This window comes from Salmo salar, chromosome 17 (genome assembly GCF_965601325.2).
Source record: "Salmo salar chromosome 17, fSalSal1, whole genome shotgun sequence".
Taxonomy (NCBI): Eukaryota; Metazoa; Chordata; class Actinopteri; order Salmoniformes; family Salmonidae; genus Salmo; species Salmo salar.
The window spans coordinates 48,263,562-48,280,165 of NC_138307.1; the positions used below are offsets into that span (position 1 = coordinate 48,263,562).

The window sequence follows — 16,604 nt, forward strand, 5'->3', positions numbered from 1 at the left end:
TAAAGGATTGGATGTCATTAGTTTAAAATGTCCAAAGAAATGAAAATACACCCACTGTAAGGTGATATGCAGGAAAAGTTTTAACTGGAAAGGGATGGCTATTAACTCTATAGGGACTCGGTGGGGGAATGAGTTGAATGTTTAATCTTTGGTTAATTTCCTGGTCTTTTCAATGCAGGTGGGTCAGAGAAGGGTATAAAAGACCAGAGATATGGGCAGTCAGTGAATTGTCCTGTGGTTCTGTCACACTGTCTCTCTCTCTGTCTCTCGTTAAGACTGGTGAGCTTGGGAGCATGGTTCCTCCATGGTGGACTCTGGTAGCTGTCTTACTTTCTCTTGTCTCAGGTACAGTAGGTCTTCTTTGAAACTTGACTGTGATCATTTTTTTATGCATTTTTATCCGGATTAACTGATTGTCCCCACTGCAAATGTATATATGGTAAAATGAGTTATTACTGTACAGAATTGTACTCCATTTTGCGTATGGATGGGCTGGCATATTAATATTTTGTTATTTCCAGTTCTAGGCCCAGTTGGTTCTGTTTCAACCTCTGATACCCATCAAAGTAAGTAAAGTACCTTCCTCTAAATTACATATACATAGAAGGCCAGTTTCCCAGACACAGATTAAGCCTAGTCCTGGACTAAAAAGCTCTTTCATTGGAGAATCTCCATTGAGAATGATTTTTAGTCCTCGACCAGACTTAATCCGTGTCTGGGAAACCGGCCCATAAAGGGCAACTCCGACACTTTTCAACCTCATATTCATTAACTCCAGCACCAAACCAGTCTACATATGTGAAACGGTAAGTTTCTATGATCTGTGGTTAAAAGGATACTGTAAGAAGAAAGGTCCTAAAAAATGCTTCACAGGGTAGAATTACAAGTAAGAAAAACGGTGAGTTTCAAAACCTGCATGGTATTTTCTTGCTCCCCACGTCCTCATGAATCTCATAGTGCTTGAAAATCACTGTTTTTCAAACTTTAGATTGCTCATACTGAAAAAAAATATATAGACATATTTTTTTACAATCTGTATGTAAATGTATTTAATTATACATATGTAAATTATAGATATCTAAATATATGTTTAAGCTTTATATTTACATATATTTAAATGTACATAAATATATTGACATATTGCAAAATTGGCAATTTTTATATTTTTCTGCATGTATATTTATATATTTAAATACGTGGTGTGGAAATACATTTTGACAGCATGTTGTGGTAGCTAGTAAAATATATTCCAAAAAATATTTAATAAATATATGTTGCCATGTAATTAAATTAATGGAAAATGTAGCTTTTTAACTTACATACAGTAGCTAGGCTACATTAAAATACAATTCATAAAACTACAAAGTTCAGCACAAAATCACAATAGCATGATGGACAAGGTGTCAAGGGTGTGTACGGGAGGCGAAGTCAGGTGTAGGAGAGCAGAGTGTAGTGAACAGGCACACTTTAATTCCGTTCTAAAAATGACAGCACATAAAAACAATAACATGCCAAAAACACGGAACATAGCAAATGTAAAACTAACAAACAATTACACACAAAGACAATGGAGGGTAACAGAGGACTAAATACATGCAGTAATTATGGAATGAAAACCAGGTGTATAATGGAACAAGACAAAACCAATGGAATATGAGAAGTGGAGCGGCGATAGCTAGAAAGCCGGTGACGTCGATCGCCGAACGCCGCCCGAACAAGGAGAGGAGCCGACTTCGGTGGAAGTCGTGACACAAGGAGTGCTTTCAAAAATCATATTTTATTGGCCCAAATAACTTGTTTCATTGTTGAATCGTCGCTGGAGGCTCTGGACTGCCGACCGTCGCTGGAGGCTCTGGACTGCAGACTGTCGCTGGAGGCCTGGTGCGTGGGACCGGCGCAGGTGGCACCAGACTGGTGACACGCACTTCAGGGCGAGTGCAAGGAGCAGGCACAGGATGTACTGGACTGGGCAGGCGCACTGGAGGCCTAGTGCGTGGAGCCGGGACAGGTGGCACTGGACTGGTGACACGCACTTCAGGGCGAGTGAGAGGAGCAGGCACAGGACATACTGGACTGGGCAGTCGCACTGGAGGCCTAGTGCGTGGAGCCGGGACAGGTGGCACTGGACTGGTGACATGCACTTCAGGGCAAGTGTGAGGAGCAGTCACAGGACGTACTGGACTGGGAAGGCGCACTGGAGACCTGAAGTGTGGGACCGCTACAGGTGGCACCGGACTGTTGACACGCACTTCAGGACAAGTGCGAGGAGCTGGCACAGGACGAACTGGGCTGTGAAGGCGCACTGGAGACCTGAAGTGTGGGACCGCTACAGGTGGCACCGGACTGTTGACACGCACTTCAGGGCGAGTGCAAGGAGCAGGCACAGGATGTACTGGACTGGGCAGGCGCACTGGAGGCCTAGTGCGTGGAGCCGGGACAGGTGGCACTGGACTGGTGACACGCACTTCAGGGCGAGTGAGAGGAGCAGGCACAGGACATACTGGACTGGGCAGTCGCACTGGAGGCCTAGTGCGTGGAGCCGGGACAGGTGGCACTGGACTGGTGACACGCACTTCAGGGCAAGTGTGAGGAGCAGTCACAGGACGTACTGGACTGGGAAGGCGCACTGGAGACCTGAAGTGTGGGACCGCTACAGGTGGCACCGGACTGTTGACACGCACTTCAGGACAAGTGCGAGGAGCTGGCACAGGACGAACTGGGCTGTGAAGGCGCACTGGAGGCCTGATGCCTGGGACCGGTACAGGTAGCACCGGACTGGTGACACGCACTTCAGGGAGAGTGCGAGGAACAGGCACAGGATGCACCGGACTGGGGACACGAACTTCAGGGAGAGTACGAGGAGGCGACACAGGACGTACTGGGCTGTGAAGGCGCATTGGAGACCTGGTGTGTATAGCCGGCCTCAATTGTACCGGAACTTTAACACACTTCTTAGGACGAGTACAGGGAGCTGACAAAGGTGGCATTGGACATCTAACATGCTCCTCAGGGCGAATGCCGTGCATACTTCGCCAGACCAACAGCTCTCTCTCTCTTCACTCTCCTCCAATTTATCCAACAATTCCTCGAAAGTCTCTAAATCTCCCTTCCGTTCACTCTCCTCCAATTTATCCAATATCTCCTCAACGGACTCTGACTCCCCCCAATATTCCTCTTCGCTCTCCGACTGGCCCCTTGGCCTCGCCGACCACTCCATGTGCCCCCCCAAAAAAACTTTTTGGGGCTGTCTCTCGGGCTTTTGTCGTGGTTGCGAATCCCGGAGTCGTCGTTGATGTTCCTTCGCTGCCTCCGCCTGCTTCCATGGCAAGCTTCTGTCTCCTGCCATGATTTTGTCCCACATCCAGGATGTCCTCCACTCCTGGCTTTCCTCTGAAGTCCAGGACTCCTTCACCTGGTCACGCTGCTTGGTCCTGGTCGGATGGGATATTCTGTCACATTCGTTAGAATGATCGGACCAAGGCGCAGAGTGAGTAGCGTTCCACATAATTTATTAGAAAGTGAAACTTTAGAAAATACAAAACAAATAAAGAATAAACAAACCGTGACTAACAATGCAACTATACATAAACAATGTCCCATAACCCCCAAGTGAAAAACAAGCTACTAATGATCCCCAATTACAGACAATGATTACCAGCTGCCTCTAATTGGCAATCATACCAATCACCCAAACATAGAAAAACAAAACTAGAACCCCACATAGAAAATAACAACAACAAAAAAAAACCTGTCACACCCTGACCTACTATACAGAAAATAAAAGCTTTCCATGGTCAGGACGTGACACTGTGCACTTAACATCTGTATTTGAAAATTACGTATTTTAACGTAAAATGTATACTTACAATGCAGATTCCTTCACCTCCAGTGTTCATTTCCGAGTCGCAAGTTAACAGTTACCCTGTGGAGAATGAAGAGACATAGTCAGAGAAACAATTCCACACAAGATTAAGAATAAATAAGGGGTTAATTGTCATGAACATATTTTAATTTCACTCGGAACTAGCTAGATAAATTATAAAAAAGACTACTTACATTGACTGGGGTCTGTCCATAGGCAGCTGAGGTGCCAGACCAGAACAATCCACTGCAGGAGGGAACATTTTGATAATTTTTTTTGCTAGAAATAATCTAGCTAGCTAGCTAGGCAATTCTATCAGAGACACCCAACCCTCACTAAAGCTAGCTAGGTTAGCTAGATACAGTGGTTCTTCCTTTAAAAGTTACGTACTGTGGCACAGCTTGCGGGGTGAAAGAGAATTCTATTGCACGTTATTAAAGTGTCAGCCATTGTTGCCAGAATGACGCAATTTACCATAATCTGCCACTATCTACCACAAACGGTCGCGGCATAAGCTCAAAACTTTTAAAGAAAGAACCACTGTAGCAAGCAACACATTGCTTGGCTAGCCAAGATTATTTAACAATGGCTTTGGAAATTCAATTCTATCTAATTGTCATAATCGTGTATGCAGGTGGCAAGGAAATCAGGCGCAGGAGAAACCAAATTGGTTAAACTGGAGTATTTAATGACAAAACAAACTCCAAAACCAAAGTACAAAATAACATGGGTAAACATAACCCGTCTGTAACGGTCATCATATGTAATGGACCAAGGCGCAGCAGGTTGAGTGCTCATTTTAACTTTTATTAGAACACTTACAAAACAAGAAAACGACCGAACGAACAGTAATGCAGGCTACACACACAGCAGTGCAAAAACAACTTTCCACAAAACCCATTACAAAAACACCCCTCTATATAGGACCTTCAATCAGAGGCAACGAGGAACAGCTGCCTCCAATTGAAGGTCAAACCAATAACCCTAAACATAGAACTAGAAAGACTAGACCAGAACATAGAAATATACTAACATAGAACATAACCAAAAACCCCGGAACACTCTAAACAAACACCCCTCTACATAAACACATAGCCCAACAAACCCCGAAACACTCTAAACAAATACCCCTTGCCACGTCCTGACCAAACTACAATAACAAATAACCCCTTATACTGGTCAGGACATGACACCGTCGCACACCGATACAAAAAACACACGTAACATAACATCACAAACAATCACCGACAAGGACATGAGGGGAAACAGAGGGTTAAACGCACAACATGTAATTAATGGGATTGGAAACAGGTGTGCAGGAAGACAAGACAAAACCAATGGAAAATGAAAAACTGATCAATGATGGCTAGAAGACCGGTGACGTCGACCGCCGAGCACCACCCGAGCAAGAAGGGGCATCGACTTCGGCAGAAATCGTGACACTAATGGATACATAACATTAAATCTACTGAACTCTACTCAACTTAAATGTTCAAGACAATTAAAAAGGATGAAAAGTGACGGAGTTTCCCTTTAAATTCAGTTTTTCTATGTACATTTATTACTGCAGCAGACTTTTGACTCTTCTCTGTTTGTTTCCAGATGTGTGTAAGACCTTCGGCAGTGGAGTCGTCCAGATGTTCAACGGAACGGTATTCTACATCCGCTCCACCTGTCCGTTCACGCTGACACGTTTTACTCACAACCGGGTGGACTGTGACATCACCATGCGTCGAGGTGAAAACGGCCTGCTGGAATATATCGAGATCAACGTCAACAAGATCCAGACCCGGATTCTGTACAATGGAACCATCTTCGTCGAGCAGAGAATGTTTGTTTTTATTTACTCTATTTTATGCTATTTTAATAAATGGCTAAATTATGTCTAATTATTTACTCATAAAAAAAACAGATAACACATAAAGGGGTAGTTGCAAAGTTCCTGAAATAGTCACTTTTCATATAAAATCATGCATAACACAGTTCAGGAGTGGGTCTTCAAGATCCAGATAAAGTTAACTGTAAAGCTGGATTTAAAACATGTTCAGTGGATGTATGTATCCTGTATTGAATGGGATTTTTAATTCAATGTTCTTAATCGTCGTCTGTGATACTGCCAATTACACTATTACTTCAAAGCAAGTGATTACATTGAATAGTGAAATGTCTGTCCTTCACAGTTTTTTGACGTCTGTGATTACTTGTAACTGTAATTATCTTACATAAACTGCTAGCTCTAAGCGAAAATAATGAATGGATGAATCTGGTTACCTTCAAATACACCAAGGTGATCTTACTATAGTCTCTTGCGTAATGCAGTTACATACATCATTAATCTGAGAGCTCTAGCATGACCAAGTTATTAATGAGATATTTCACCAAATATTAGCTAGACTTTCCTGCCCTTTTCTTCACACCAACAAAATATACAGTCTAAAATGATCATTAACCTACTTGGCATTGAGGAAGAGGATGATGATGATTGATGACGATTGACTATGACGTGTTTGTCACAGGGTGTCCCTTCCCTACGATCACACCTATCAACATGTGTTCCAGTACGGTATCAACACCAAGCTGAGGAGCACTGTTCTACCTCTGTCTGTCATCTGGAGCAGTGTGGGCGTGGGCATCGACTCTCTCTGGGTGACTGATCCATGAACAGCTTCAAATACATTGTTGTTACCTATTATTTAATCTCTCATGCTATCCTTAACAAATTTGATAAGGTTCCTGGTGCCGAGATGACCTATTAATACATAACTGATTGACTGGTCCCTGGTCTGTCCTCTAACAGGTGAAACTGGAGCAGGAGCTAGTCCTTGGAATGACTGGACTCTGTGGACGACCAGATATACCAGGTCGATTAACTTAGAAACATATTTTTTGTACCTCTTCTAAATATATACAGTAACAGTCAAAACACCTACTCATTCAAGGGTTTTTCTTTATTTTGACTATTTTCTAAATTGTAGAATAATAGTGAAGACATCAATATGATGAAATAACACATATGGAAACATGTAGTAAAAAAAAGTGTTAAACAATTCAAAATATATTTTATATTTGAGATTCTTCAAAGTAGCCACCCTTTGCCTTGATGACAGCTTTGCACACTCTCAACCAGCTTCACCTGGGATGCTTTTCCAACAGTTTTGAAGGAGTTCCCACATATGCTGATCACTTGTTGGCTGTTTTTCCTTCACTCTGCGGTCCAACTCATCCCAAACCATCTCAGTTGGGTTGAGGTCGGGTGATTGTAAAGAATCTAAAATCTAAAATATGTTTTTATTTGTTTAACACTTTTTTGGTTACTACATGATTCCATATGTGTTATTTCATGGTTTTGATGTCTTCACTATTATTCTACAATGTAGAAAATAGTAAAAATAAAGAAAAACCCTTACAGTAGGTGTGGCCAAACTTTTGACTGGTACTGTGTACTGGTACACTATATATATATATATATAATATATATATATATAATATATATATATATATATATATATATATATATATATATCACATTGTATTGTACATATGGATTGTCTAAGTAATCTGCAAAATGCAGTATGGAGAAAAATACAGTGAACAGCCTCTTGAATATCAATTGTCTGGGCGCTAACTGCACTTCTTGCTGTTAGCTGTGCGCTAACTACACTTATTGCTGTAAACTGCACTTTAACTACACTTCAGTGTACTACCTACTCTATATTTTCCTGCAAAATTAGATGACCGTCAGCGATTGATTGCAGAGAGTGTTCTTTCAGAGGACGGGTGCCAGACCATGGACTCCCTCCGCACTAAGAGCACGGTACATTTCCTGAATTATGTTCTACGTCCCAAATGACACCTCACTTCTTTTGGATCACTATATAAGTAATAGGCTGCTATTTTGGACGTGGACCACCGTTTGAATCTGGTGGTAAAATACTAGTATCACTACTTGGGGTCTCTGGTATTGCGTGCTTGGCCTCAAGGTTATGGCTTGGTAAATAACACTAGACTTCTGGTGAATGGTAATGAATGGATCTAAGACATAGAACCCTACAATTTTCTTGATGTTAAAATGTTTTCTTGATGTTAATATTTCTATATAGATAATGCCATGTTGCTGTAACATAGGTTATACTGTTTTGAAGTCTGCACTAGTGTTTTACAGTATGATGTACTGTATGTATTATGTATTATTTAATAGGTCTGTCAGAAGTTCTTCTCCAACTACATTGAATGTCTGCAGGCTAACACAAGCAAATACATAACTCTTTGTAAAGAGAATATTTACGGATATGAAAAAGAGCATTATGTAGGATGTGCGTTCTACAAAGAAATTGCCCATCGGTGTCAGACCAGCTACGCTTGGAGGACCTTGACACACTGCCGTAAGTAAATCAGTTCAGAAAAAAGCTGTTAGGTTATAAATATGTTATGAACAGCTATAACACATTATAATGACTATTAATCTTGTTAAAGTAATTTTGTCTATAATGTCTTTAACAAATTCTTAAAGATGTGTGTGTCTGTTTGTTGTGAAACAGCTGAGTTCAGTTGCCCAGGAGAACTACACTTTGAGGAGCAGGGTGATGCGTTTGTTCCCACCTGTTCCAACCCAGCACCTAGAACCAATGATCAGGACATCACCAGCACCTGTGTCTGCCCCCAAGGTAGGCCTTACACTGTCATCCGGAGAAACACAGTTTCAAGTGTAGTCTAAAGTGTAAAAGGTTTCTTTAAAATATTAATTGTAACTGAGCAGACAATGTCTTAGCAAGCAGATCTGCACTGCTTTTAAGATTACCATCACATATTACGCAATCTGCCAGGAGACAATTTTAAACATTATCTTTAGTGTTACAATCACATAAGGTTGATGAGGGTATTAAATGGCTATGTTTCAGGTGAGGTATTGAACGATCGAGCGGAGGGCCATGACTGTGTAAGTGTGTCAGCCTGCCCATGTGTGTACGCCGAGAGGAACTATGCACCTAGGGAAGAACGCAGAACAAAATGCCAGACCTGGTGAGAGAATCAGAACTCAGGAGTCTATTTTGGACCAGAGCACTATGTGGTTTTCGTCAAAAGTATTGTACTAGAGTATGCAGTGCCTTCGGAAAGTATTCAGACCCCTTGACTTTTTGCACATTTTGTTACGTTACAGCCTTATTCTAAAATTAATTAAATAAATACAAATATTCAACAATCTACACATAATAGACCAAAATGACAAAGTGAAAACAGGTTTTTAGAAATGTTTGCAAATGTATAAAATAAAAAAGAATTATTCAAAGTATTCAAACCCTTTGCTATGAGACTTGAAATTGAGCTCAGGTGCATCCTGTTTTGATTAATCATCCTTGAGATGTTTCTAAAACTTGATTGGAGTCCACCTGGGGTGAATTCAATTGATTGGACATCATTTGGAAAGGCACACTGTGTATATATGGTCCCACAGTTGACAGTGCATGTCAGAGCAAAAACCAAGCCATGAGGTCGAAGGAATTGTCCATAGAGCGCCGAGACAGGATTGTGTCAAGGCACAGCTCTGGGGAAGGGTACCAAAACATATATGCAGCATTGAAGGTCCCCTAGAACACAGTGGCCTCCATAATTCTTAAATGAAAGAAGTTTGGAACCACCAACACTCTTCCTAGAGCTGGCCAAACTGAGCAATCGGGAGAGAAGGGCCTTGGTCAGGGAGGTGACCAAGAATCTAATGGTCACTGACAGAGCTCAAGAGTTCCTCTATGGATATGGGAGAACCTTCCAGAAGGACAACCATCTCTGCAGCACTTCATCAATCAGGCCTTTATGGTAGTAGCCAGATGGAAGCCACTCCTCAGTAAAAGGCACATGACAGCCCGCATGGAGTTTGCCAAAAGGCACCTAAAGACTCTCAGACCATGAGAAACAAGATTTTATGGTCTGATGAAACCAAGAATGCCAAATGTCACATCTGGAAGAAACCTGGGACCATCCCTACGGTGAAGCATGGTGGTGGCAGAATCATGCTGTGTGTTTGTTTTTCAGCGGCAGAGACTGGGAGACTAGTCAGGATCGAGGGAAAGATGAACTGAGCAAAGTACAGAGAGATCCTTAATGAAAACCTGCTCCAGAGCACTCAGGACCTCAGACTGGGGCGAAGGTTCACCTTCCAACAGGACAACAATCCTAAGCACACAGCCAAGATAAAGCAAGAGTGGCTTCAGGACAAGTCTCTGAATGTCCTTGAGTGGCCTGCCAGAGCCCGGACTTGAACCTGTTCGAACATCTCTGGAGAGACTTGAAAATAGCTGTGCAGTGACTCTGCCCATCCAACCTGACAGAGATTGAGAGGATCTGCAGAGAAGAATGGGAGAAACTCTCCAAATACAGGTGTGCCAAGCATGTAACATCATACCCTAGATGACTCAAGGATGTAATTGCTGCCAAAGGTGCTTCAACAAAGTACTGAGTAAAGGGTCTGGATACTTATGTAAATGTGATTAAAAAAAATTTATATATATAAATTAGCAAACATTTCTAAACTGTTTTTGCTTTTATGGGGTATTGTGTGTAGATAGATGAAGGAAAAAAAACAAATTAATACGTTTTAGAGTAAGTCTGTAACCTAAGAAAATGTGGAAAAAGTCAAGGTGTCTGAGTACTTTCCGAAGGCACTCTGTGTTAAAAGGATGTCATTTGTGAACTAGTCAGACTTCTCATTGAATTTGTTCAATTATTGATTTTGTCCCGATCAGATATACCGTAACATGATACTCATTTATTTCTCTACAGTGTGTGCAACAATGGCAAGTGGATATGCTCTCAGAACAGCTGCCCTAGTAGGTGTGTGATTGAAGGGCAGTTTGTGACCACGTTCGATGGGAAACAGTATGCCCTTCCCGGTAAATGCACATACATGGCCTCTAAGGTAAATCAATAGATTATCATCTCACAGCACTATGGTCATTTTGAGTTGTACTCATACAGTACTTTCACCTAAAGTACTAACTTCCCTTATTCTTTATGAATGAAATAAAACAGGGTTTTAATTGGACGATATCCATACATTTTTCTGAGACGACGTCCTCCATCCAAAACGTGTTTCTTCAGATTTACCAGGTACTGTTTGTCTGCTTGTAACTTTTGCTTCCCCTTTACATTCAAAGTCTGTTTATGATAAACAACAACATCTAAAACACTTTTTTGTTTGTCAATTACAGAATACCTACAGATTCTCTCACAACAGTGTACAGTTTGAGAAAGAGGAAATTCGAGAGCTACATCAGTCAGACAATGCCATGGTGTTCTGGCAGTCATCCATGTATGTTCAGGTATTGACATCCTCTGGCATGAAGATCCAAGTACAGATGTCTCCAGACCTCCAGCTCTATATCACACTACCACAGAGTGAAGTAGGGATGCCAGAAGGTACTTTGCTTTCATCATCATAATGGTTTTGCATCATACAGTGAGGGAAAAAAGTATTTGATCCCCTGCTGATTTTGTACATTTGCCCACTGACAAAGAAATGATCAGTCTATAATTGTAATGGTAGGTTTACAGTGAGAGACAGAATAACAACAAAATGTTATACAATGATTTGCATTTCAATGTGGGAAATAAGTATTTGACCCCTCTGCAAAACATGACTTAGTACTTGGTGGCAAAACCCTTGTTGGCAATCACAGAGGTCAGACGTTTCTTGTAGTTGGCCACCAGGTTTGCACACATCTCAGGAGGGATTTTGTCCCACTCCTCTTTGCAGATCTTCTCCAAGTCATTAAGGTTTCGAGGCTGACGTTTGGCAACTCGAACCTTCAGCTCCCTCCACAGATTTTCTATGGGATTAAGGTCTGGAGACTGGCTAGGCCACTCCAGGACCTTAATGTGCTTCTTCTTGAGCCACTCCTTTGTTGACTTGGCTGTGTGTTTTGGGTCATTGTCATGCTGGAATACCCATCCACGACCCATTTTCAATGCCCTGGCTGAGGGAAGGAGGTTCTCACCCAAGATTTGACGGTACATGGCCCCGTCCATCATCCCTTTAATGTGGTGAAGTTGTCCTGTCCCCTTAGCAGAAAAACACCCCCAAAGCATAATGTTTCCACCTCCATGTTTGACGGTGGGGATGGTGTTCTTGGGGTCATAGGCTGCATTCCTCCTCCTCCAAACATGGCGAGTTGAGTTGATGCCAAAGAGCTCCATTTTGGTCTCATCTGACCACAACACTTTCACCCAGTTGTCCTCTGAATCATTCAGATGTTCATTGGCAAACTTCAGACGGGCATGTATATGTGCTTTCTTGAGCAGGGGGACCTTGCGGGCACTGCAGGATTTCAGTCCTTCACGGCGTAGTGTGTTATCAATTGTTTTCTTGGTGACTATGGTCCCCGCTGCCTTGAGATCATTGATAAGATCCTCCCTGTGTAGTTCTGGGCTGATTCCTCACCATTCTCATGATCATTGCAACTCCACGAGGTGAGATCTTGCGTGGAGCCCCAGGCCAAGGGAGATTGACAGTTCTTTTGTGTTTCTTCCATTTGCGAATAATCGCACCAACTGTTGTCACCTTCTCACCAAGCTGCTTGGTGATGGTCTTGTAGCCCATTCCAGCCTTGTGTAGGTCTACAATCTTGTCCCTAACATCCTTGGAGAGCTCTTTGGTCTTGGCCATGGTGGAGAGTTTGGAATCTGATTGATTGATTGCTTCTGTGGACAGGTGTCTTTTATACAGGTAACAAGCTGAGATTAGGAGCACTCCCTTTAAGAGTGTGCTCCTAATCTCAGCTCGTTACCTGTATAAAAAAAAGACACCTGGGAGCCAGAAATCTTTCTGATTGAGAGGGGGTCAAATACTTATTTCCCTCATTAAAATGCAAATCAATTTATAACATTTCTGACGTGCATTTTTCTGGATTTTTGTTGTTGTTATTCTGTCTCTCACTGTTCAAATAAACCTACCATTAAAATTATAGACTGATCATTTCTTTGTCAGTGGGCAAACTTACAAAATCAGCAGGGGATCAAATACTTTTTTCCCTCACTGTACAGTATTATCACTATATATGATCATTGTAATTATATATTATCATTGTCGTATCAGAATTTAAGTCACATTGAATGAATCCTGTAAACAAACAAATGTCATGCATCTGGTCATTTCTCTACTGTAAAATAAAGTGGTAACGTTCCTTTTACTAGGACTTTGTGGAAACTACAATATCGATACCACTGATGATTTCACCACAAGCAGTGGTATTGTAGAAAATGCAGCGGAACCGTTTGCGCTGTCCTGGAGTGTAGGGGACTGTCCTGTTAACATACCTAAAGTCTGCATCACCACCGACAACGGTAAAGTCCCTCTGAAGGCCTCATGACTTAAAAAATAGGTTCTTACATGTGTTCAGTAGGTTTTTCTATGAAGGAAATGAATCAGTTTGTTTTAATGACTTTATGAAACTAATGCATGTAGTGACAATGTGTTACTTATATATAGTATAGTATAGCTATTTTTTGTTGGGTACATTACATAGTCTACATGACTTCAAGAATGAGGGGAATGTGAATGCGTCTTGCAATACGACATAGTGTAGAATTGGAAAAATCCTAATTCTGTTTTTGTGCTTCTTAATCTAACATGTGGACGATTACCTCTCAGAAATATTTGCAGATGAGAAGTGCCACCCCTTGAGAGACCCCAGTGGGATTTTCGCCAAGTGCTACGATCACGTGCCTACTGACAATTACCACAAGGCAAGGATTAACTAATACCAACAAATCTTGAGAACTTTTTATACATTGATTAAGTTAAAACAAAAATACATATTTGAATTGCTATTTACCTTGTATTTAACTAGGAAATGATGATGTAACAATGTTTTGTAATTATTTGTGACTTCATGTTTGCAGGCTTGTATCCAGAGAACGTGTACCTGTGGAACTGGGCTGCAGCAGTGTTTGTGTGTGGCCCTGGCAAATTATGCCAAAGCCTGTGCCAACCAGGGCATCACAGTGGGTGACTGGAGAAGGGCCACCAACTGCAGTGAGTAACACCCATAGAGTTAGCAATTGGAATACTACACTGGACATTAACCTTCTTATGATGGTATAAAAGGTCAGACACTTTGGTAAGCCAGTGGTCAGCCAGTGCTGTGATACGATATTGTGTAAAACAATATATTTGAATATTATTTGCACAGTATGTTTGTTAGGTGGAATGATTCCAATAATGTTTCTAATTTACATTCCATACAAACAATGCAGTCAATCCACAGTCATACACTGGCTGAAATTAGTTTGTGATAGGACTTAGACAAGTTGGAAATGCAAACATGTATCATATAATAACACTCACAGCTTTCCAAGAAAACAAACATTGAGAAATGTATTGTCTGTCACCATATATTTTATAGGCTATTTATACAGAAAATCGGTATAAAACCTGTGTAAACCGTATTTATATGACAATATTTTTGATTGACAATTCTATTACACAATTTCTGATATACTGTATCACATTACTTTTATTTCGCTGCAAAAGTAAAAGCAAGAAATGCATTAACTTCTTCTCTACTGCCATTCATTCCAATTAAACTGGTTTGGATTTCTCACTGACCAATATTTCTGCCATTTTCTGTAAATGTTTATTAACATGAATGTCATTTTGGATTTCCAGCGGTATCGTGTGAGAACAATCAGAGGTTTGACTACGAAATGCAGGTGTGCAACAGCACCTGTCTCTCCCTATCCCGGCCAGACCCCAGGTGTGGGGTGGAGGATGCACCTGTGGAGGGCTGTGGCTGCCTGGAGGGCACTCATCTGACCGGGGGGCTCACCTGTACCCCGAAGGCCCAGTGTCCATGTCACCATCAGGGAGGAGTCACACCACCAGGACCTGTTATCATTGATGGACGACAGTGGTGAGTTCCTCTTACATACTGCTATGGAGGTGTCATTACAGATGACAGTGTCAGCATAAATAATTTGACTCTTGCACAAAAAAACAGGAGATCCTATTACAGAACATGCTACAGTTTGTTGGTATTATTGTTATTACGTTTATTTGAACAGGGACAATGTACAACAAAACATAAGTCTCAGTACAGTTGAGAAAAGATGTGTTGGACCAGATGTATTCAACTGCAAATTTCCATCTGCAGTCCCCGGGCATGGTCACTGTCACGGCTGTCGTGGTGAATGGATGACCAAAACGCAGACGGGATGTGAATGCTCATCTTTCTATTTAATTAGAATAAAATGAACACCAAAAAACAAGAAACAATAGACCGACAGGAACAGTTAGCAGGCTAACATAAAGCAGTGCTAAAACAACAACCCACAAACCCCAGGTGAAAAACACACTCCTAATATATGACTCCCAATCAGGAACAACGATATCCAGCTGTTCCTGATCAGGAGTCACAAGACTAACACAGAAACAGACATACTAGAAAACACATACAGACTTCTTCTTCCACGTCCTGACCAAAATACTACACAACTACTCCCTCTGCTGGTCAGGACGTGACAGTACCCCCCCCCCCCCTAAAGGTGCAGACCCCGGAATGCACCTTATAAGAAAACACAAAAATCCCCAATACCACAACAAAAAATAATACCCCTAAACAAAAAAGGGAGGGAAGGGAGGGTGGCTGCCCCCCCAACCCACCTACCCTGGAGGTGGCTCTGGTTCCGGCCTACTGCCCTACAGACTGTAGGCAGACTCATTGGGTTCCGGGTCGTAGATAGACTCACTGTTGCGGATTGTAGGCAGACTCTTTCCGGTCAACGCTGTACGCAGACTCATTTAGTTCACAGTTAAATATACACTTGTTCAGTTCCGGATTGTCGACAGACTCCCTTGGTTCCGGGTCGCAGGCAGGCTTCCTCGGTTCCGGGTTGCAGGCAGGCTCCCTCAGTTCCGGGTCACAGGCAGGCTCCCTCAGTTCCGGGTCACAGGCAGGCTCCCTCGGTTCCGGGTCACAGGCAGGCTCCCTCGGTTCCGGGTCACAGGCAGGCTCCCTCGGTTCCGGACTCAACACTGTTGCCGGATACTCTAGACTGCACACTGTTGCCGGATACTCTGGACTGCACACTGTTGCCGGATACTCTGGACTGCACACTGTTGCCGGATACTCTGGACTGCACACTGTTGCCGGATACTCTGGACTGCACACTGTTGCCGGACACTCTGGACGAGGCACTATTGCCGGACACTCTGGACGAGGCACTATTGCCGGACACTCTGGACGAGGCACTATTGCCGGACACTCTGGACGAGGCACTATTGCCGGACACTCTGGACGAGGCACTATTGCCGGACACTCTGGACGAGGCACTATTGCCGGACACTCTGGACGAGGCACTATTGCCGGACACTCTGGACGAGGCACTATTGCCGGACATTCTGGACGAGGCACTATTGCCGGACACTCTGGACGAGGCACTATTGCCGGACACTCTGGCCTGGTCTGACGCAGTAGAAGCCTGATGCGTGGGGCTGGTAGTGGAGGTACCAGCCTGGGGACACGCACCTCAGTGCTAGTGCGAGGAGCGGGAACAGGCTGAATAGGACTAGGCTGACTCATGGGAAGCTTGATCTGTGGTGCTGGTACTGGTCATGCCAGACTGGAGGTACTCACTTCCGGGTCAGCACGAGAGTGGCGGAAACCGGACAGACTGGGCCATGGAGGCGCACAGGTGGTCTTGCTCGCACCTCCTGCACAACCCGTCCTGGCTGGGTGGAACTAGCAGCCCTGTA

General features: G+C 42.8%; 1 protein-coding gene across 1 annotated transcript in view; it reads left to right on the forward strand.

Annotated features, from left to right (window-relative positions):
• Nucleotides 1–1,567: 1,567 nt before the first annotated feature.
• Nucleotides 1,568–16,604, forward strand: part of LOC106593893 (mucin-6-like) — a 32,394-nt gene continuing 17,357 nt past the window's right edge. Inside the window, exons 1-15 of the mRNA XM_082963327.1 lie at nt 1,568–1,574; nt 5,465–5,693; nt 6,379–6,508; nt 6,660–6,723; nt 7,594–7,676; nt 8,061–8,244; nt 8,401–8,526; nt 8,761–8,881; nt 10,637–10,772; nt 10,886–10,963; nt 11,065–11,272; nt 13,046–13,195; nt 13,503–13,597; nt 13,754–13,886; nt 14,520–14,763. Coding sequence (XP_082819453.1) covers nt 1,568–1,574; nt 5,465–5,693; nt 6,379–6,508; nt 6,660–6,723; nt 7,594–7,676; nt 8,061–8,244; nt 8,401–8,526; nt 8,761–8,881; nt 10,637–10,772; nt 10,886–10,963; nt 11,065–11,272; nt 13,046–13,195; nt 13,503–13,597; nt 13,754–13,886; nt 14,520–14,763 — 1,988 coding nt within the window. The remainder of the gene's footprint in view (nt 1,575–5,464; nt 5,694–6,378; nt 6,509–6,659; nt 6,724–7,593; nt 7,677–8,060; nt 8,245–8,400; nt 8,527–8,760; nt 8,882–10,636; nt 10,773–10,885; nt 10,964–11,064; nt 11,273–13,045; nt 13,196–13,502; nt 13,598–13,753; nt 13,887–14,519; nt 14,764–16,604) is intronic.